Here is a 23,866-nt window from a genome sequence, read left to right on the forward strand (position 1 = left end):
CTCAGTCCACACTGCCATATAACCCAGTTCAAAGCAGATAATGTGAGATGTTATACAGCTGTGTGGAAGGGGCCTGAGTTGAGAAGAATATGATGCAGCAAAACTATCCCTTTTGTTCCCTTAATCATAAGGTAAACATGCTGGTTCAAAGGACCAGTCCAAATGCCCAGAGGGCCTCACCTTTCAGCAGCATTCTGTATAGAATTTCTCATAGGACTGGTTCCAGGTACAAGTTTACACAGGAAATGTAGAGATAACCTAGGGCTTAGCAGGTGTATCCAATAACTTACTGTAACCAGTAACTGTGAGGATTGAGACAGCAAAGTCATAACCATGATTGTACAAGTAAGACTACTGATGAATGCATTACAGGAGCAATCAAATGACAAAAGTATGTTTTTGTGACAAGTGTATCATAATGGTGTGAGTTAGTCCCAGTTGCTACTGTTTTCAGTTTCGTTCATTTTAGGGCTCAGTTTCATGTGACTGGATGACCATCAAGTGGTCAGTTGAGTGGGCATCACATGATCTGTTTTAACAGCAAGCAATCAACAGGAGTAAACAACCAAATGCCATCCATCCTCACCAATGCTTTTGGTCTTCAACTTCTCTCAGCTGGGTCTCATAAGGAATTGGGGGAATTGTTGGTCATATAAGTATTCCTCTTACCTGATATGCACAGATAACTTAAGCACACTCCTTCCCTCCCTTTACACATAAACTTACACACAAATACACACCTGTATTTTTACAGCTTAGATCAAATGCCTGTCTAGTCTACTTTTTCTTCTCTCATTGGTCAACTAGGTCTCTTTGGAAGGAGTAATGCAGTAGTATAATGTGGACTTACTAACATAAAACAAGTCATATTACATCGGAGCCCAAACCTATTTATGGTAGCCAAATACACATCTGTAGGAAATCCACAGGCAGATACAGAATCACCACAAAACATGGATGCCTAGAATTGTCAATGTGAGAAGAAAACATTTGGTCCAAGCTGTAAGGGCTGTTCTTTTAGATAAAAATAGTGATATATAGATATGTGCATGTGTAATTTTCTGTGCAGTTTAGATCTGTTTAATGGTTTTATTGGTTTTAACTATATATGTTTAATTTTATTTTTAAATTTCTATGTGTTAGGTTTTAATTCAAACATATTTTTAATGTTCGCTGCTTTGAGTCTCCTTTGGCAGAGAAAAAGCAGGGTATAAATACTACTACTGCTACTAATAGGGTTTTATATTGTTTATATGTTTATTTTTTCATATTAACCCCTTGTTTTAAAATTTAATTGAATATTTTAAAAACAGTGCAGAATGTATTACCAAAATGTATATTTACAAAACATTGCTTTTTCCTTTAAATTATCTAAAGAAATTTTTTCTAAAGAATCTTCTTTCAGAATTTGATTAAACAACTTCTATTGTGCCTGGTGTTGTATTATGGATCTTAAAAAAACATAGCGCTGTGGGTTATAAAATGAGTTAGCTATAAAGATGGATAAATTACCCATCTTGAACCTTAGAAGCATGCCGACTGGAGATGTAAGCTGATAAAGCTCAGTGTGACAAACTGTAAAATTCAATGCATGTAGCTGTGTTTTTGGCTTAAGAAAGCAAGCTAAATTCATAAAGTTTAGATGAATTGTGCACACAAATCTCCTTTAAAAGCATTTTGACCATTTGCATCTCATCTGTTTTATACTAGTGTTAAACCACTAATTAAGCTGTACTGAATGTTTTTTTTATCACCTACATTATCTTGCTATAGGGGAGGTCACTGCAGTATATTTTTATAGCCATAAGTTTTGCTAGCATCATTATTTTTATGGCCAAAAAGCTTAAGTTTACAAACTTTTGATGATCATGGCAATGATTTCTTAGTATGACATTTTAAAGAAAAGAATATATTTCCTGAGAGAAGCCTACAAACTCATACATGGTAGAAATATTAGAATTGCTGATGGAGATAAGAACTGTTTATATTGCATAATAATAACATACTCATAGTCAAAGCTAGAAATTGGTCCTTGTGGCTGAATTGTGTCCGTAATTTCTCTCATCATAACCTCAGAGTTAGAGAAAGTTAATTTTTGGGACAAACCTCCAGAATTCTGTATCATGCACCAGCTATGGCTTTTCTTTTGCAATCTGTTTTTGATAGCTATGGTTTAGGCATTGTTCCTGCACCCAAGTCGCTCCAATCTCTGGGCCCCTCCACACAGCCATATAACCCAGAATATCAAGGCAGAAAATCCCACAATATCCGCTTTGAACTGGGTTATCTCAGTCCACACTGCCATATAACCCAGTTCAAAGCAAATAATCTGAGATTTTATTCAGCTGTTTGGAAGGGGCCTCTAATGTTTAACATATCCTACTGTTTGTGGGCAGTAGGAGAATGGGGCTCTTTTACCACTTCTACATGCACAAGAAAAATTGTTTCTTTTAATAATAATAATAATAATAATAATAATAATAATACCTCATACTCTCTTCCCAAAGGGACTCGGGATGGCTTACAATAAATAACAGATACAAAATAGTATACAGCAAAGATAAACAATAATGAACAATAAACAGTTATCAACTTAATACAATTTAAAACAATATAGGTATTAATAAATAACAAAAGCTATTTGTCCTTTAAAACAATCTAGATATATATCACTGTTTAAACCAGTCATTCCTATTATCCAACAATCCAGCACTTATGATTACAGTCTCATGGTCATTCAAGTCCTATCCAATAGATAGAGTCTAGCCACTTGGCTTAAATAGTCAGGATTTTAGCTCCTTTCTAAAAATTAACCAAGTGGATGCTTGTCTTATTTCCTTGGGGAGAGCATTCCAGAATCGGGGGGCCACTGTAGAGAAGGCCCTCTCTTTCTCTTCCCAATGTCTGGTGAAACAACCAAAACATTGTTTCATTAAAAAAAAATAGGTCTCATCTTTACCTCCAGCATTAAGCCTTACGTATGAATTTTAGATTTTGTGATACTGATTTTGATCACTTTGCATTTTCAGCCTGCATGTTCTTAAAGTTAGAGATAGGTAACTAATATATTAGAACAAATACAGATAAAAAGCAGATACAAGAATAAGCTATAGTCAAATGTTGTTATACTGCCTGTAAAATTAAAAACAATTTAAAACATTCATTAAAAAGTGAGGCGTAAAAACAGTACATTTTCTCAAAGCTTGTTGGAATGCCGAACATAGCAGCTGACAGTAAATGATAGCACAGATGGATCTGGTCCACACTCCTTGGAGGGAGTTTCTGATCAACAAAATAGTTTCTTCTGGATTCTTGTCTCACCTTGACAGTCACACCAGGTTGTCAGTTAGACCTGTTCTGTCGCTGAGACTTAAGAAGTGAGCTGCTATGAATTTCTGGAACTCAAGATATTTCCCTGTTTCTGCCATTGAAGCAGCTGTTTCTTGTCCTCCTCTTTATCTTTATCCTCCCTTTGTTTCTTTTCTTGGTGATAGCACTGGTTAGTATTTGAGTAGTACAGCGAGTAAACAAGATTCATGACCTTGTTTGTTTTCTTGTTAGCATACAAGTGTTTCTGTAATCATGATAAATATATTTACATAAATGGAAATAATAAAGATTCCTTTTAAGGATGCGAGCTTTGCATGTGGGGGAAAGCTCTATAATCATTTATTATTTGTACAAGTGCAATACATAAATATATTAATCATGGTATAGGGGCAAAAGTAACCTGTTTGTGCCTGGTGAGCAGGTTCATGGGTGAAATACATGGGATTGAATATATAAAAGTATAAAACAAGCATGGTAATACCTGATGTTTCCTGACTTTGAAAAAATATTGGTCAAAAACAACAATAATGCCAGGTTTGCCCATTTTGTGCCTGAGGGTCCTTCCAGACAGGTTTTCTGCTTTAAATTGGATTATAAGAGTCCCCACTGCCAGATAATCTGGGATAAACAGAAAACCTGGGATATAGGGCCTGTCTGGAAGGGCCCTTAGATAATTCAACTTCTGGTAGCTTTGGTTTCTTTCTTGTCTTCGGGCCCTGCCACACAGCCATATAACCCAGAATATCAAGGCTGGAAATCCCACATCATCTGCTTTGAAGTGGAATATATGACAATGTGGACTCAGATAACCCAGTTCAAAATCAGATATTGTGGGATTGTCTGCCTTGACATTCTGGGTTATATGGCTGTGTGGAAGGGTCCTTCAGTAGGATTCACAACATTGGAGGCAAGGAAATGATTTCCATTCTAGAATCTGCAGTTGCTTCACAACATTTCTTCGGAAGGCCAGACCTTCACTCTGATAGACAAAGGCTTGGAGTATTCTAATTTGTAATTTTTAATTCATAGCATGAAGGAGTAGTCATGAAACTACTTAGTGACATTTCATTGTTTCTCATTTTCTCTCATAGTAAATGAAAGAGATTTCTATTTCAACTTCTTTCCCAAGTGTAATTCTCTTTTTCAAAATTCAACAGACCATGTTCTCTAGAAAACATATCCTTTGCCTTTCTCCTGTCATGTACATAATTGTTTTGCTTTTGACACCGCAGTATTCTCCCAAAGCTTGTTTGGTCATTACAGGCAAATAGCATGTAATTTAGCCTTAATAACTGGGCCCTTTTCATTTCCAGTGCACTCTGAGATCCAGGTGAGGACTAGGGCCAACCAGTAGGACCCTCCCAGCAAATATTTCTTTTGTCAAGGGGTTGCTGTGCCCTCTACTACTAAAACCTGGTGAATTAGTTTTGGGAGAAAATAAAACATTGGCACAATATTGTAGGGAAGATCAGTTACATCTCAACTATCACAAAACGAAAATTGTGGTGTTTGCCAAAAGACCTAAGTTCCACCACTGGATTAGAGATGGAAACAATATTGAACAGGTCCCTTGTTTCAAATATTTGGGAGTACTCCTCCACTCTTCCGGCAGCAGAAAAGCACATGGAGGTTATGTATGTTTGTTTGCTGTTTTATCCGGGCTTGGCCCCATGTAAGCTGCCCCGAGTCCCTTCAGGGAGATGGAGGCGGGGTATAAAAATAAAGTATTGTTATTACTATTATTATTATTATTATTATTTGGCTGAGAATGCACAAAGGAGTTCGTCTGCCATACTAAAATACCTGATGTCAAAAGGGGGGCACTTTGTACCTGCGGCATTCAAACTTTTTGAAGCCAAGTCAATGGCCCAACTCCTTTATGGTGTCCAAATAGGACCCTTTCCTTACTTTGCCCCACTGGAGACTGTCCAATCCAAGATCGGCCCTACAGGTACCAAGGTGTGTCTCCAACACCATCCTGCACCTGGGCTCAAATCCTATTACAGGCAACTCATGAAAAGTCTCCAAGGCTTCAATGTGAAGTTTCTCCTTCCACTCTCCCATCTACCAATGCTGCTTTGAGTGCATTTAAACTACTTTAATTTTCTTGTTCTCCTTGCATATAATCTGTATGTTATTAAGCACATAATATTGTCAGAACCGATATACAGTGTTCCCTCACTTATCGCGGGGGTTACGTTCCAGGACCACCTGCAATAAGTGAAAATCCGTGAAGTAGGGACACTATATTTATTTTAATATTAATACATTATTTTAGTAGTTATACACAATTTTAAGTCTTTATCAACCAATTGTGAGTTGATAAATCGCCGCCTCCTCCCGTTGCCGCTTGGGTTCCTTTTCTCTCCCTTTGGCTTCTCCTTCCTCCCTTCCTTAGGCTGTAAATTGTAATTTTTTATGATTTATAATAGTCTTTTAGAGTTTATTGAAAAACCGCAAAAAGACGAATCCACAAGAAGCGAACCGCGAAGTAGTGAGGGAACACTCTGCAGTTTCCTCTTATCTACAGTTTCATTTCTTCACTTAGGACTTCTATCCAGGCTATACCCTCTTCTCAGTATCTCCGTTGTTCTTCCCATAATAAGGGTTTGCATTGAAAATACAGTAATAGGGTTTGCAATATCCACCGTTCACAAAATCTAGGCAAGTATTTCCCATTGATATTATATTCCTCCTTTATATCTAGGATGATAAGAGAATCAACACCCAATTAATGTTTTCTTCCTCTAACCTTGAGTTATTAAGTTAGCAATCCCCTTCCTAAAGCCATGGCATCCAAAAGGACCCCATTGTCCAGTGTAAGTATCCTTGTAAGTGCGTCTTCTTTCAGTGAAATTATTTGCCATCATTTGTTTTTGGAGAAGAATGTGCTTATATGGGAGAAGGGGGAAATTACTGTGGCTGTGCAGAATTGATCATGTGTGAACCAAGGAAGCTTCAGAATATCTGCCTTTGCATAGTCCTTCAAAAGATATCCATTCTGGGAGATTTGCAGCCAAACTGTGAGCTTACTAGAATTTTAAAGAATGAAATAATAGAAGGATATGAAATATGGATTCATGGTTACGGCAGTTAGAAAAAAGAATGAAAATATAAAAAATACCAGATGAAAACTGGTGGTTATGGTCTGAAGAACACAGATAAAACTTCTCTGTTTGGGTTTTCCCAATCTTAAACAGATATTTTCTGTTGAACTGAACAGGATAGGCAGGAGTTCCACATATGTGTCTGAACTCTGCCTGGATTGCCGAGTCAATAAAAGGATTCTTCCTCTGTACATTTTTTTCAAATGAGTAAAGTGGCATATTTTTTGCCTTGTTCAGTGCGGTAAGATAATGACTTGTCAGATGTCTAGGTTTCAAGGTGTAACCATTTTTGTTGTTGTTTATCTTTTGTTTACAGCTCCAATCTAGTTCAAGTGACAAAGAACAAGCAGAAGCCCGCTCCCAGTTAATGAAATCCAATGAAATGAAGCACCTACATTCCCAAGCGCAATCTGCATATCTCCAGGGAGATTACTATTCGGCTATTGGTTTATTGGATGAAATTCTAAATGTGAGTCCCAGAATATAAACTGCAACGGAGACATAAATGTGATTTCTGAGGGTGTCAGATGAGCAACTTCACAAAATAAATTCTCATTTTTTATATCATGTCATATAAATTTTCAAATTAGCGGAGCTTGTAGCCCTAGAAAACTTCTAGTTCTGTACTCCACTATGGCTGAAATCTGGTAATTGACTCTGGTGTAATGCATACATAGTGTGAGATGTAGTGGTGGTGGTGGTGGTGGTTTTGAACACATACAATCCCTGTTGTGGAATACAGTAGAGTCTCACTTATCCAACGTTCTGGATTATCCAATGCATTTTTGTAGTCAATGTTTTCAATGCATTGTGATACTTTGGTGCTAAATTTGTAACTACAGTAATTACTACATAGCATTAATGTGTAATGAACTACTTTTTCTGTCAAATTTGTTGTATAACATGATGTTTTGGTGCTTAATTTGTAAAATCATAACCTATTTTGATGTTCAATAGGCTTTTTCTTAATCTCTCCTTATTATCCAACATATTCGCTTATCCAACGTTCTGCCGGCCTGTTTATGTTGGATAACTGAGACTCTACTGTATTGTCTGAAAATATGGACACAGATTCCAATGACCACTTAAAAATGCAAAACTTCTGTTATTTTTGGTACAGGTCCCATGCTGACACACAGGTATGGTTTTAGCAATCTACAGAATATTTAATACATCTTATCTGTCACTGTCTTTACAACAGGGTGGAGACCATGCAGCCCTCTGAATATTGTTAGATTGCAACTCCCATGATCCCTCATAATTGACTGGTCTGGGGAGGGATGTGTACAAGCACTGGAGAACCACACATTCCAGTTCTTGCTTTACTAGATGTGGTAATATATTAGATAATATATTTGCAAACAGAACATTATCTACTCTTAGGCAAAAACATCCAGCAGTGCACATTCTTCTTTATTAAAAAGAAAAGGCTTTGGACCAAAGTCTTGCTTTCATTTTGGTTTTTCAAGGTTTGTGTTTGGGATGCAGAGCTGCGGGAACTTCGAGCTGATTGCTATATCAAAGAAGGGGAACCAGGGAAAGCCGTTGGTGACTTAAAAGCCGCCGCCAAATTGAAGAGTGACAATACTGAAGCATTCTATAAAATCAGCACTATATACTATCAGCTTGGGGACCACGAACTGTCTCTAAGGTAATGTCACATTTGTATTGATTGCTGGGAGAGTCCTCTTGGGGGAATCTTCAGTTCAGTTTAGGAAAGGCCAAAAAAGATACACAGGAAAGTGTGTGCGCTTTCAAGCAATAACTGGAGGATTCCTGTCTGCAGATATCTATGAAAATGGCCACAATCCTTTAGTAAATGTAAACCATATAGTAAAAAAAAAACGTGGGTAAATGATTAAAAGAGCTCTGCTTCATGTGTGTGCACCTGTCCAATGTATAAACTCCACGATTATGTAAATAAAATTGAAACACTTCCTCTGGAGTACATTAAGAAAAACAGAGGCAGGAAATATCTGTTCACTTGAGCTGGAGAAAACAAGTTTTTTTTTCATCAAGATATTCATTGAAAAGTATTACTATCCATAAGCTGGGGGGTTGGTCGATTGGTTTTTGAGGATTATCAATGCCTCACTGGAACAAGGGCATTTTCCATCCAGCCTGAAACAGGCAACTATCAGACCAATTCTAAAAAAGGCATCCCTTGATTCCTCTATTCTATCGAACTATCGACCAATTTCAAACCTCCCATTCTTAGGCAAGGTTCTGGAGCGAGTGGTGGCCTCTCAACTCCAGGGATTCTTGGCTGACACCGATTATCTTGACCCATTCCAGTCTGGCTTCAGGCCTGGTCACGGCACTGAGATGGCTCTGGTCATCTTGGTGGATGACCTCCATAGAGAGCTTGACAGGGAGAGTGTGTCCCTGTTGGTTCTCTTAGACATCTCAGAGGCTTTCGATACCATCAACCATGGTATCCTTCTGGGACTGCTCTCCGGGATGGGCTTTGGGGGTACTGCTTTGCAGTGGCTCCAGTCCTTCCTGGAGGGCCGATCCCAGATGGTGAAGATGGGGGACACCTGCTCGGACCCCTGGCCTTTGACCTGTGGGGTCCCGCAAGGTTCCATTCTGTCCCCCATGCTTTTTAATATCTACATGAAACCGCTGGGTGAGGTCATCCGGGGTTTTGGAGTTTGGTGCCATCTCTACGCAGATGACACTCAACTCCACTACTCCTTTCCACCTACTTCCAAGCCCCTTGGATCCTAGACCAGTGTCTGGCCACTGTGATGGATTGGATGAGGGCCAACAAGCTGAAGCTTAATCCTGATAATACAGAGGTCCTCCAGGTCAGCCGTTTGACCAATCGGGGCATAGCGTGGCTACCTGTGCTTGACGGGGTCACACTCCCCCTGAAGGCGCAGGTCCGCAGTTTGGGGGTCCTTGTGGATTCATCGCTGTCACTTGATGCTCAGGTGTCGGCAATGGCTGGGAGGGCCTTTGCACAATTAAAACTTGTGCACCAACTGTGACCATACCTCGAGAAGTCTGGCTTGCCCACGGTGGTCCACACTCTAGTTACCTCAAGGATAGATTACTGTAACGTGCTCTACATAGGGCTGCCCTTGAAGACGGTCCGGAAATTACAGTTGGTACAGTGGTCAGCAGCTAGGTTACTAACTGGAGCTGCTTACAGGGAGTGGTCAACCCCCCTGTTCAAGCAGCTTCACTGGCTGCCGATAATATTCCCAATTCAAGGTGCAGGTTATTACCTATAAAGCTCTAAACGGCTCAGGACTTGCCTGTCTTTGTGACCGCGTCATCCCCTATGAACCTAAGCGATCTCTGAGATCTTCCGGGGAGGCCCTCCTCTCGCTTCCGCCTACCTCACAGTTACGTTGGGTGGGGACAAGAGAGAGGGCCTTCTTGGCTGTGGCCCCTCGGCTCTGGAACTCCCTCCCTAGGGAGATTAGGTTGGCGCCCTCCCTACCATCCTTTAAGAAACAATTGAAAACCTGGATGTTTGGGCTGGCCTTTGGAGAGACATCTATTGGATGACCAGCCTCATTATAATTCTATTCTGAATGTTATTAGGTTCCTTTCATCGGGGTATTTTAATCTAATGATTTTATCTTATATTGCTGCTATAGTCCCCCCCCCACACCTTTGAAGTTGACTGAATTGCATTGGTGGTTGTTTGATATTATTACTGTTGTATAAACCTTTGTTTTAACTTCTGTTTTATCATCTTCTTGTGTTTTAAACTGTGTATATTGTTAATGTATTTGCGCTGTTACTTTTGTAACATTGTGAGCCGCCCCGAGTCCCCATGGGGAGATGGTGGCGGGGTATAAATAAAGTTTTATTATTATTATAAGCTGCATGGCACTTGTATTGTATGAGGGCTTTAATGCTGTTAACATTCCATTTATTCTCACTATCCCCATTTCTGGGATGGGGAATGAATGCCAGGGTGCACAAAGTACACACATACAGAATATGCTTTAGAGTAATATCTGAACTTGGACCTCTTGTGTCTGTGGTCCTGTTCACAGAACCAGACTGACTCTCTTCCTATTTTTCTTTCCTATCTGAAAAGTGAAGTGCGTGAATGTTTGAAACTTGACCAAGATCACAAGGAATGTTTTTCTCACTACAAACGAATAAAGAAGCTCAATAAGCAGATTGTTTCAGCAGAAGATTTTATCCGAGAGGAAAGGTGAGGGGCTAACTTTGTGTTTTGGGTTCGCTGGGTGGGGGCTGTGATAGTCACCTTTTCCTTTCTAAGTTGTGTATATTACTCTTGGTTGTCTCTTTCTGAGTGAGGACAGAAACGATCTGTGATATGAGCAGAACCTTATTAGGTCATATCTCAGTTAAAATAGCCATGCTTTAGATATTTTATCTGTGCTGCCTTCTGTCTTCCTAGAGCCCTTTCAGACTATGTTATGTGATATAAGTTCCACTGAATTATGGGTTTGTGGACTTGAAGTGCCAAGCTGCCAAAGGACACAGAAGGGCTGAAAGCAAAATCCAAAGCTTTATTCTCAATGGCCAGAGAGGATGTCAGTGAAGATAGCCTTCCAAAGAACTGACATATCCCAATGCAAACATGCAGAAATATGTATAACCTTTTAACAGCAGTTTGAAACAAAGGATTTCTGTTTCCCTGATTTGTCCATGTCGTGGCAGGCTAGAGAGCTGCAGGCTGGTTGGCTGGGATGCACTGCCAGTCATTGCCGATTGGCCTCCAGGTTTGGAGGGAAATGTAATAAATTGCTCAGTTTGAGGTTTTGTGGCCACTGCTAGTTCTGCCTCTCATGGGGTGTGTGAAGGAAAGATTGTGAATGAGTTTGAGGTAATTGCTGCTAATGATGGTAGTTTCCCCAGCCTGGGGAGGACAATAGTCTGTGCTGGTGAAACAATGGGTAGCAATGGGTATTAGCAAGTCTGAGTGGGTTCCCAAGAGGCAGACATTTTGGCTTCATTATTAAGTGTGTGTAGACATTTTAGTGGGATTATGGTAATTGTGAGGTTATCTTCTGAAATCCTAGCTGTGGTGGGGTAAAATTCCAATGAAATTAATGAAATATTGCTAGCAGGCAAAGAAAAAATCGATATGTGCTGGCTGTATATCTCAATGGAGCCACAGATAATAATTCATAATTTAGTAGTCCGATTTCTCAACAACAGCTATACAGTTCTAACACTTTTATTCCACTTTAACTGCATCTTCTGGGATTCTGAGGTTTGCAGTTTGGTCAGAGGCACTAGGAAAGCTCCCTGCCTGGGGATTCTAGTTGTCCCTCCCGCAACGACAAGTCCCAGGATTCTGTAGGCATTCTGTCATGGCAGTCAAAGTAAAATCATTTTGCTATAATTGTGTAATGTGAAAAAGGATCTGGTCCATTTTCTTCCTTTTAACTTCTGAATGTTATTTTATGAAGATTAGTAGCTATGTGCATTTGGAGCTTGACCAAGACCAGCACAGTTCATTAGTGAACCAATTGAGACAAAGCCAGGCCCTCTCTGTGTGCACAGCCAGTGATGGAGAATCTTGCAGTGGGATGGCTGCAGGAGGGTGAATTCTTGAAATAAAAGCATTTAAAATAAATACTGCTCACCATAATTCTCCCCCCAGGGGTTGTTGGGAGTCCCAAGGGTTGTATTGGATCCTCCCTGGTCTATATAGTTTCCACCGATAAAGATTTAGGATTAAGTGTGTTCCAAAAGGCTTAATTACTGCTGCTTGTTATTTACTCAAAGCTTTAAAAATGTTGTTATCAGCCATGCGCTTTACCCACTTCAGTCCCTACCCACAGACACTTAATCATAAAACATCTGACACACAAAGGAAAAAGAGATGGGAAAGAATGAGGAAAAAAGCAAATGAAGTAAGCCCAAATATTATGTGATTACATAGCCTTTTGCAGAATACATTTTATTGTAATTTTGAGCCCTGTTTTTCTCATCTAAAATGAATACCGTTTTGGGTTTCTGGCCAAGGCATGCTATAAAAACATTCTAAGAGGAACTAGAAAATGCCTAGATAAGTGTTCTATGTTTGCCACTAGTGTGATTCTGTTGGAGGAATTTCTAGCGGAAGTTGACCATAGATTAATGCTTGAGAACTGAAGAGAACACTTTTGCAGGCATTGTAAAGTCATTTAAAGCAATTCTATGATATTCAGAGCTCTTTGTGTATAAATGAAAATGCTTTTAATGAGCTCACATTATAAGAGAGCTCTGTTGTTCAGAAGGTCTGGTGAATGGCTACCCCCCCCTTTTTTTTTTTAAAGGACTTATGGCCAAGTCTTACTTTTTGCGAGTCTGGTGTGATTTCTGTAGCAATTTATGCACAGAAAACTAAAGGTGCTGGCAGGGCTGGCAACTTGGAGTGCTGCAGAAATGGCAACGGGAAGCACAGCTATAGTTATCAGTCCAGTTGCTGATAAATACAAAAAGGAAATCGATTCACTTTGTGAGTAATTAGAGAGGTTTACCGGTTGGCCTCTGTGGAAAGCGTTATGTAGTTATTCATCTCCTCAGTAAATTAAAGTGTCAGGGCTGTTAGTTTTAGCACTAAATGCCATCTCTTATTTAAAACAGTATTTTAATGTCTCAGCATTTAAATGTGGAGATCACAGCACATTTGAAAATAAAATGCTGCAGCTGCTCGTAAATAAATCTTCATCAGATTGTTAGGGCTCAGGAATGGGGATGGAAGGAAATGAGATCAAACCAAAGCAGTACAAGGGTTGACATATGATGCGCACAGCATGCATTCCAAATGTCATGGCACTCTGTAAGAGACATACAACAAAAGAAAGAGTGCTTCCAAAAGTTGGGAGTGAAATTGGCCCAGATCATGGCCTGGCTGCAACATTGTGCCATAGTTTCATGCCACACAAATGGGTCTTGGCAAGCCGCAGTTAGCGTGCTTCTTCCCTCTTCCGTGCAGCTGCGCGTAATAGATTGGAAGCATCTATTCAGTACTTTAGTTTTATCACGGTTTTGTTGATTTTCTGAGCATTAACTATTGTCTTTCTAATCTAGAAACTGGGAGAGTGTGTCCTACATTTTTCTGGAATAATTACCAGAAATGATTTTGCCCCATTTTTGTTCTGTCCTGGCATTCCAGAGAGGGCTCTTTTCCATCAAACACAGCAGATGTATGGGTTACTTCCAGCTTGGTGAGCGGGAGGCGGGGGGGGGGGGGGGCTTTGGGGGGCTCAAATGTTCCATCGAATGCAAAAATCGAGGTGAAATTGCCACTCCCAAAATTCATAAGGGTGTGAGGAGCAAAAATTTATGCCACTTTTCAGGGAGAATGCAGCCCTCCAGGTTCCCCTTGGCTGCTCCCTACTCCTGGCAGATCCTCACCCTGGTTTAAACTGTGGTTTAATGAAATAAGCAGCACCACAAACAATGATTTGACCACTTTGTAAAGCACAGGTTAACCTTTAGTCCACTTGCACATAATAATAAAATTCTGACTATCTAAATAGAAAATTTGGTTTCTGATTACCTTGCATCCCTGCTTTGAGAAGCTTGCCCTTCAAAGGACACTAAACAGGCAGATGAACCAGGCAAATGAAGCTGTCTCTGGTGATAGAACTTCACTTTAGTGTCTGTTCTTTTTGGAAGTTTTGATTAGTTTATATTCTATTCTGTGTGCATCGGGAGCTTCTGCTGCTGGCTCTAGGCACTGTGGAAGTGACAGCTGATTAACAAACATAGCTCCTCCATTTTAGGTGCGCTTAACAATTGTTGAGACAAATCCCTAAGCTTTGCTGCAAGAACGAGCAATACATGCTAAGCACCGGCAGCCACCGTTAACTTCTGTTGCATTCCTTGATACTGGGGAAAGGCACTCCATTATGCAGACAGTAGTCAGGAGTCAAAACTGTATTTTGCAATGTAATTCAACCTTCTCAAAGGTGGCTATATTCTAAAATAAACTGTGACTTTTTGCAGTTATGTGCACCATCAAATTCTTGGTTGTTAAATACAAAAGAAAAGAGAACTGTAGCATTTAAATGCAGCTGGTCTTCCTCACTGTTAGAAAGTACTTTTTTCCTTTTTGAGTTCGTGTCAAAACAACTTTGCCCCATTTTGAGATAGTGTGACCATTTCTTGGTTAATTTTTTGTACAGAGCTGCCATCCTTTCTCCAGGAAAAACATTGAATGTATGATCTGGACCATGAGTCATAATTTGGCCATTGCACCTGTAGTCCAGCAATAAGACATGTTAATAACAATAATAATACTTTATTTTTCTATCCCGCCACCATCTCCCCGAAGGGACTCCCCGAAGGGACTGACATGGGGCCAAGCCCAAAGTAGAAACCAAATATAACAATTACCACGAACATCTAGAGCTAAAAACAATGATGCAACAATAAAATAAAATAAGCAATTAAAATATAATATAATAAAACAACATTATAACCAAGCAAAATGAGGTAATGATACAAACATCAACCACTATAGATAAAAAGGGGTCAGGCATATAAAAATACATGATTTCAAGGCTTTTTGATAAAGTGCATGGACAAGTGTCAGAGAGTCAACTGGGATAATGTGGGATAGGGTAAATAGGAAAGGAAATAAAGTGCTAAGAAGCAATGTATCGGTGATAGGGGTCTATCATGTTGGTGGTTATTCAAACGCACACTGAAAGAGCCATGTCTTCAGCTGTTTGATAAAGGCAGACAGGGTTGGGGCCAGTCTAATCTCCTTAGGGAGGGAATTCCAAAGTGAAGTATCCCATACCCAAAAGACTTGGGACCAGAGGTGGATTTTTTTTCCAGATTTTGAGATATGTGTACATAATTAGATATTTTGGAGATGGGACCCAAGTCTAAACATGAAATTCACTTATGCTACATAGACACTTTAGCCCGAAGGTCATTTTATGCACAATATATTAATAATTTTGTGCATGAAGCAAAGTTTGTATCAATTGAAACATCACAAAGTAGACATGTCGCTCTCTCAACAATCCGTGTGGGTAATTTTAGAGTTTTGGGATTTGGGCATTCTAGATAAGGGATGCTCAACCCGCAGTGTTTTATCTCTGAACAAGGGAACCACCAGTTATCTTCTTGTTTCAGGATGTATATACGTGTTTTGTTTATAAACTATATGAATGAAGTATCTATTGAGGACTTGAAATGCTACATTTTTCGACTTCAGCTCCCAACATCCCCTTGCTGGCATAGTCAGTATCTCTGTGAAGTTTAAATAAAGGCAGAGCTATTGGTATTCATATGTTTTCCCTGAGAGAAGCACTTTTCATTGAATTTGCTGAGAGGCTGCATTATTGCTGGGAAAATGTGATTGCAGCCATATGACTTGAGCAGCGTTCTGGGAATCAGTTGGATTGCACTGAGGACCAATGATCCCGAGCTCCACTTTGCAGTGCCTATTATCGTTGGGCCTGCAAATATTCAGAGATGGCATTGGATTACCCTAGGATCCAGCTCCATTCCCAGCACTTTATTGCTGAAGCAGCAAGATTTTTATTTTCTTCCCTTATTGATCTTAAAAATGGATGCCATGAGAAGCTGTTACTCTATTGAAATTTTTCTCCTTCTGTAAAAAGGTACCAAGATGCCATAGATAAATACGAAACAGTGATGAAAACAGAGACACAGGTTCCTATTTACACCACACGAGCCAAAGAGAGAATATGCTACTGCCTTTCAAAGGTAAATATAAGTTGACTTTTTGTGGGGGAAGCAAATAGAGAAGCCAACCTGTTTTCTGATGCTCAGGAAATAATGTAAATCCCATTGGTTTGGTGGGTCTGCTTAAATGGGGACTAGTAGCTGGGGTTCGGCCAAAGCAAACACTGACTTCATTGCTTCCTCCTGATCTTCCCAGAATCAACAGTCAACAGAAGCCATCAGACTTTGCACAGAAGTTCTGACGTTGGAACCGGATAACGTGAATGCTTTGAAAAGCAGAGCTGAAGCGTACTTGCTTGAAGAGCAGTATGAGGAAGGTAAAATTTGAAAGACAGTGGGCAGCAGTTTGTGTGTGTATGTGTGTGGAGTTCAATGAAGTTCAACTTTACTGAGAAATCCCAAAGGTTAAGAAGTCTCTATGTCCTTCGGTTCCTCTTGCATTAACTCTTAACCCACTTTGATTTGCTGCACCCAGAATGTGTTCTATGTACTTGTTGAAAGTTTTCTGGTTTCTGTCCTCTTTGCGATCTTCTCCCACCAATGTTCATCAGTCCCCATGGGAACTTTCCCTTCTTTTCTGTTGTTTGCTTCAGGATTCTTTGGGCCTCTTCCTTTCTATCCCTCCACCTTCTTAGTTTCTTGCTTAATTGTAGCTAAATTTTTCCCTGTTGAGGATCCCACCAGTACATGTCATATTTGGGAAAACTACAATGATTTGTGCTGGAAAAGCAGTCAGAATCACCATTATGAATCTCCTTTGCCACCCAAATTGGGACTTACTTCTCAGGAGACAAGTTTGCCAGTTGTGCTTGAATTTGTAGCTTACATTTTAGGATTCTATTCATATAAACAGTGAAGCATATCCAGAAATAATCCTAATGAACCAATGGGCCTTACTTCCAGGCAGATAGTATTGTTTCCAAGTAAAACTTCTGGAAAGATCATTTGTTGCCCCTACCCATTTCCAGAATTTGGCTCCTGAGATTTAATTTAAATTGGAAGATTTAAATTGCCCTATAGGATATTAAATAAATGTATTGTGTTCTAAGGACTTTGCTTAAAGCACAGCTGGGAAACAGGTGATCTTTCCAGATGCTTTTGAACAGCAATTCCCATCGGCCCTTAGTAGCAAGGTAAAGAGTGAGGAATGGTAGAAGTAGCATTCCAACATGTTGAAGGCCACACATTACCTATCCCTCATAGGCTGTACCCTTTAAGAAGTGATTAGAGTTTATGTGCCCTGTGTATCTAGTGTGGGAAACATGCCCTTGTTATTTAATGGAACTTATGGACTTGCAGTCCAGGAGGGTTCCAGAGTTGCTTATTCCTCAGTGATGGTCAACTCAGGATGGATAGGCCTTAATGTTAATGGAAACATCTCTAGCAGATGGGTTTAGGAGGAGAAAAACAAAGGCATTGTCCCCCAAATAACAATTCTGCCTCCTTCCATGACTTTTTCCTTCCCAAATTTCTGGGAATGCAGTAACCTCAAACTTGAAATTCACCGTTTAAGATAGCCAAAAGAAAGAGAAAGACAAATTATCAAGGAAACATAAAAATAGCTAATAGCTCCAGGTGTGAATGGTTTTCAAGATGTCATTCTTTGCAGTGCTGGAAATTTGGGGGCTGATGGACATGTTTAATTATGGGGATATGATTCTCCTTTGGGGAGCCAATGCTCATCCCCCCCGTCTCCCACAACTATATCCCTGCCCTGGCATTTGTTTGTAAAGCGGAGAGATGAGTAGTATAAAAACCTTGGCTTGTTAAGCAAAATGTGGATGGTTTTTTTATTATGGTACAAAATGAAGTGAGACCACAGGATCTAGATCAAAATTAATGTACCAGTTTCAATTTTACTACTTGGAACTGTTGTTGTGATCTGCCTTTTTATATTCTAACAAGCATTGTATTGTGACTGATGACATTTGGACAGGGTTGCCTTTTTCTCATTGCTGTTTATGGCTGCAAGCATTGTGGTTTTGCTTTTAAATGCAAAATTTGAAGAGAAAGGATGGATGTACTCTCCCTGGTCTGTAGATCACTCAACAATTAACAGCCTGGCTTAAGGGATCACCCATCAATGTATAAGAACAAAATGGGAAAGCCAAGGATGTTGGCTGCCATCATGGAAAAAAGGCCAGGCTCTTCTCAAGCATTTTCTCTGACTCTGGGAAAATATATATCAAGTCTAGCATAGATGTTGGGAAAAACTAAGAGGTGGACTCTGAAGCTTCACAGGTTCATAAATATGGGAGTAGATGTACGTGTGGCTGCAATATGGAAGACTATAAAGGAATATGGGCCTTCTAGTTCAGCTATCTGGTTTGGAGAAAGAATTAAAATGTTGGTTTGTTAATTATTATTTATTTATTTACCGTATTTATATCCCATCTTTCTCTACCCCGAGGGGGACTCAAGGCGGCTTACAAATAGCACTTATACAGTGCCTTAGGCATAAAACACAGACATGAAATAGAATTCTAAAAAATTAAAACAGACATAAAACATAATTAAAATACATTCCAAAATGAGACACATCATCCAAAGACAAGGTCTAGAGCTGTTCCAAAATCCATTTCCAGCTAAAAGATTTTTTTGCACTGCGCTATTTATCAAAGGCCTGCTCCCGAAGCCAAGCTTTTACTCTCTTCCTAAAGGTTAGGAGGGAGGGGGCTGATCTAATATCGCTAGGGAGGGAGTTCCACAGCCGAGGGGCCACCACTGAGAAGGCCCTGTCTCTCGTCCCCACCAGTCGTGCTTGCGAAGGAGTTTGTTATGGTTGTTCTGTTTCTTCTTAAGTATTTAGGGATCCCTGATAAAAATATGCAAAGCAGTTTCTTATCATGGTACTGAGCATTGAATGGTGTAATTGTTGATTTGTGGGTTGACATTTGCAAAAATAGCTTTCTGAGAAGGTGTGTCTTTTCAGAAATGCCTCCTTTTGAGGCACTTGTAAATAACAGTGGATCAGGTAATGTGTGTAGTAGAAGTAATTGGAAGTTCTTCATTTGAAGGAGACATATGGGAGGAGAAAATGAGTGGATTTTATTTAGGAAATATTGTGTACTAGTTCCTCGCCACCGTTCAGTGAAGAGTAGCTGTATGGCTCCTCAACTTCAAGGTGTATGTGAGAGAGAGGAAGGAGGGGGGAGAGAAGGAGCACACTGAAAATTTAGGGTTATTATCGTGATCTTGAGGGCACACAGATGTAACAGGTACAACTGGTATTTCATTCTCTGCCCATCTGAGAAAGCCATGGTTCTTTTCCACTCCTTACCGCCAGTTTTATCTCCACCGCCACCCAGTGAAGTAGATTATGGTGGGAGATTATGACTGGCCAAAATTCACCCAGTGAGCAGGGATATGGACCCAGGCTTAGCCCACCAACCACTTTATGCCAGTTGCTTTCACTTTGCCACTAATGAGTCAATATATATAATTCTGCATGAAAGAACCTTACCTCCTCTAGTTGTACTGCCTTGCAGTCACCAGTGGCAGTGAACAGAAAAAGGAATCCTTTCAGCGGGTATTCATACATTATGTGATCATTAATATGTGCTTTAAAGGAACAAATGAGATTGTCCAGTGGTTAACATTAGGAGGGCAGTAAAGCTGTGGGATGGAAATGTCTCTAGAGTTTTTCTTTGCAACTCAGATGTAGCTACTGAGTATGTATGATGGGTTTGAACAGCCACCGCCCGCTGGCTTTCTAAGCGAATGGCCAAAAGGATATTTTAAAAGAAAAGTCAGTATCAGACAAAGCACTTCAGAGGCTCATCACAGTAAGCTGGCTACTGAAAATGAAAGAAAAGTCAGATTTGCACTGGGCTGGTTGCTGGATGGATGTACTAAATCATGGGGGCATCAGAAGCACTTTTTCCCTTCTTTAAAAAAAAGTTCAGTTTCAAAAAGGAATTGCACAGAGGCACTGAGTGTCTAAGTGATATAAATTGGTCACCATCTCCTGCCGGCATGCCCGGAAACAACAAAAAGATAAATGTAATGCCTACTGAGAGAGAGCAGCTGCTGGAAGATAATCTGATGCAAATACTTTGTCTTACTTAGGAAAGCTAGAAGTCTTGAGATCCATAATGAGATATTCCAAAATTAGAAGCAGAGAAACCAGAAAAAAGACGTGTTACGTTGAAAATACAAAGCAGGCTGTGGTGAAGGGCATGGAAATGGAAACTGAAGCATACTGTTTATTAGTAGCTGGCAGTCATACAATTACAAAAAGACATTTCATCTCATTTCATCCTGTTGGAACCCCCATTCCTACCACCACATCGTTTTATGTCTGATTGTACAGCTCTGGTCTTGCACTAAAGATGCTGATAGATTCTAAAAGCTCTACCTTTTTGGTAGTAAAATTGCAGTGTGATACTTTGCTTGTTTTGTTCTTACATACAAGAATGAGTCCATTCAAAAGTTTTCTCATTAACTCCATACCACAGTCGGCAGGGTTTGAGTGTGTATACCTAAAGGTGGGTAAACAGGACTAAATAGGGATTCTGTTAGTGTACCACCCACCCTGCTGCTCAACAGTCTCCCTTCCTAAGCTAACAGGAATGATCTCGGGGTTAGTGTTAGAGTCTCAGCATCTATTTGTTTTAGGAAACTTCAACATCCATGCTGAGACTGCCCTGTTGGGAGTGGCTCAGGACTTCATGGCCTCCATGACAACCATGGATCTGTCCCAAGTGGTGTCTGGTCTTGGTCAAGCTGCTGGGCACACTTTGACCCTGTTTTCTGTGTAGGATGGGATGATGGTGATTGTGGTGTGGAAGAACTCTCTACAGTTCTGTTGTTGTGGACCAATTATTACCTGGTCAAGTTTAGACTCACTGGGATGCAGAACCTCCACAGGGCGGAGGACTGATTAGGATGGTCTACCCCAGGAGGCTGATAGATCCGGATGGATTCCTGATGGCTCTAGGGGACTTTCCTATCACCTTGGCTGGTGATTCTGTCAAAGCTCTGACTGACCACTAAAATGAGGAAGTGATGAGGGAAGTAGAATCAACCGCTCCTGAGCATCCCCTCTTACAGAGCTAAAGCAGCCTCCTGTCTTTCCAGGGACTTGGTAGTAAGAAAGTGAGTGAGACAGAAACTAGAGCAACGTTGGTCAAAAGTCAGGCATGGGCAAAAAATTTTGCCCTGGGGGCCAGACCTGGAGGGAAGGAAGGAGGAGGCGGGACTGGAGGGCGGGGTGGGGCAGGGGTGGATCACCCTCAGGCTCGCCCCATCCTTATGCTGGAAGGTGAGACTTTGGAGGTCACTAGGCCCCTGCCTGCCTCTCCCTTCTGCCACCATCAGGAAGGAGCCTCGCCTTGTCCTGACACCGGGAGAAGGGAGAGGTGGGCAAGGCGGCTTTGGAGCCTCTTCGCCCACCACTTGCCTCGTTGCCTAGGCTCAGCTTCTCTTGGCATCGGGGCAAGAGAAGACCTCCCTCCCTCCCTCCTTATTCAGGGAGGAAGACCCAAGGAAGATGGTGACGACCTTCCTCTAGAGGGCTCCCAGCTGCTGTATACCTTCCTCCCTTGTGTGGTGGGCTACTGAGTCCTTATGCTCAGAGGATGGGGGAAATTTTGAGGGTCGGACATAAGGGCCCAGAGGGTTGTGTCTGGCCCGTGGGCCATAGTTTGCTCACGCCTCCTCTAAGTAAATCTGACAAAACATGGGCTAGAGCATATTTGGAGGCCTGCTCCATGGCAATGAGGGCAGCAAAAATAAAATTTTTATTTCCACCATTGCATCTACAATGAACCATCCAGTAAAGCTGTTTCAAGTGATCAGAGGAGTATTATACACTAGTCATCAAGGGGAAAATGCTGACCACTCAACAGCACGCTGTGAAGAATTTGCACGTTGCTTTGCAGATAAAATTGCTCAGATTTGCTCTGACTTGGATGCTGTTGTTGACAGTTGCCAGTGGATGTAACCTTGGTTCCTGTTTGTCTAGTGCTGATGGATACTTTTCCATTTGTGAAGCCTTGGAATGTCCTCAGGCTTCCTAGCTAATCAAACAGGCCAGAGAGGAACTGACAGAGAGGGTGAAGGGTGTTGTCCTTAGAACAAGGCAGAATTCCAACTCGCCTAAAGGAGGCAGTTGTAAGGCCTGCATTAAAAAGGCCATCTTAGAACAATTATCTAACAGTGTCCAGTCTTCCATTTCTGGGCAGGTTATTGGCACTTGTGGTAGGCTCCCAACTCCAGGGGTTCTGAATGAAATTGATTATTTAGATCAATTTCAGTCTTGTTTCAGGCCTAGTTAAGAGACAGAGACAACTTTGGTTGCCTTGGTGGATGACTGCCTTGCTGAGATGGGACTTGGAGGCACTGTTTTACAGTGGCTCCATTCCATCCTGGAGGGGTAAACCCAGAAGGTGGTGCTGGGGATTCCTGATCAAGCCTCTGGCCATTGTCCTGTGGGATCCCGCAGACTTCTATTTCATTTTCCATGCTGTTTCACATATACATGAAACTGCTGAGAGAGGGCACCAGGAGTTTTGGTGCCATCAACATGCAGATGACACCCAGCCTATTCACCCTTTTCCACCCAAAGCCAAGGAAACTATCCTCGTCGTAAACCACTGTCCATCATCATTATGGACTGGATGGAACAGTTTCAGCTGCCACTTTTTTTTCCATAGATCTTTTAAGTTCCAAAAGTATTGGGTTTAGCAAGGCTGAATAATTTCTCTACCTCTGGAGAAAGCTCTCTGAAATTCAGCAGACAGATTTAATGGACCACCACTTCCTTTGCTCAAGTAATTGAAGTGAACAGTGATTAAATATTTGAAATGTATCGCTGAATAGGACTTGTTTATTGTCTTTCCTGGTAGCTATTCGGGACTATGAAACTGCTAAAGAGCATAGTGACAATGACCAACAACTTCAGGATGACCTAGAGAAAGCACAGCGGATGCTCAAGCAGTCTCAGAAGAGGGATTATTACAAAATTTTGGGTGTTAAAAGGTGAGCACTTGACAATGAACAAATTCCTTCTTTTTTGTCATATTTGCATCCTATTTCCAGAAAACCATCCACAGAATTCTTACTTTCTTCTTGTAACAAATTTGTGTGATAGGGAGTTTGTGCAGTTTGTGACTAAGCAAAAATGTTTAAAATTGGATTTTGATTGGATTTTATAAATATAAAAAGGGAAAGAAAAAGTAAGGCTTTAGACTGCATAGAATATGGCTGAGGACTAGGCATATATAGTACAACTGCCATATTTGCAGGACTGGTATTGTTTATCTTATGTCTTGACAAAATATGTCCTCTCTAGGAATTTTTCTCCCATGGGCCTCTATGGCATTCTTTGGCCAGAAGTTTTTAATTTCAGTAAGGTTCACTACTATCCATAGCTTTGCATAAACACATGAAGCCTGAGAATGTATTCCCCACTGATATGGGGATTAATAAAGCTGTCCATGTATCCCAAAATACACGAACCTGATGTTGCAAAACATAATGAATGCATGACTAGAACATGAAGATCTTCTGACTGTTGAATGGTGGATGGGAAATGTTTAGCTTTTTCAACCTAGGAGTGTAAGTCTTTTCACTACAGTAAAGACGTATGGGATCTGCCTGCCATTGGTTAAATTCCACATTGCAGGGATATAATTTAAAAGAAAATGGTATGTCTAAAAAAAATCTCAAGACACCATAATGCAGTGCAAAATAAAATCCGAGAATGCCCTGTACACATCTTGCCAACCATCCGTAAGATGAGCTCTAGCCTCCGGTGTAATACACTACATTCT

At 40.6% G+C, this 23,866-nt stretch overlaps 1 protein-coding gene across 1 annotated transcript in view; it reads left to right on the forward strand.

Moving 5' to 3' along the window:
- dnajc3 (DnaJ heat shock protein family (Hsp40) member C3) overlaps nucleotides 1-23,866 on the forward strand; it is a 49,728-nt gene that overhangs the window by 22,004 nt on the left and 3,858 nt on the right. Inside the window, exons 5-10 of the mRNA XM_003218667.4 lie at nucleotides 6,754-6,906; nucleotides 7,907-8,088; nucleotides 10,498-10,617; nucleotides 16,007-16,112; nucleotides 16,288-16,408; nucleotides 22,940-23,072. Of these exons, the coding sequence (XP_003218715.1) occupies nucleotides 6,754-6,906; nucleotides 7,907-8,088; nucleotides 10,498-10,617; nucleotides 16,007-16,112; nucleotides 16,288-16,408; nucleotides 22,940-23,072 (815 nt within the window). The remainder of the gene's footprint in view (nucleotides 1-6,753; nucleotides 6,907-7,906; nucleotides 8,089-10,497; nucleotides 10,618-16,006; nucleotides 16,113-16,287; nucleotides 16,409-22,939; nucleotides 23,073-23,866) is intronic.

Source organism: Anolis carolinensis, chromosome 3 (genome assembly GCF_035594765.1).
Source record: "Anolis carolinensis isolate JA03-04 chromosome 3, rAnoCar3.1.pri, whole genome shotgun sequence".
In the NCBI taxonomy this organism is placed as follows: domain Eukaryota; kingdom Metazoa; phylum Chordata; class Lepidosauria; order Squamata; family Dactyloidae; genus Anolis; species Anolis carolinensis.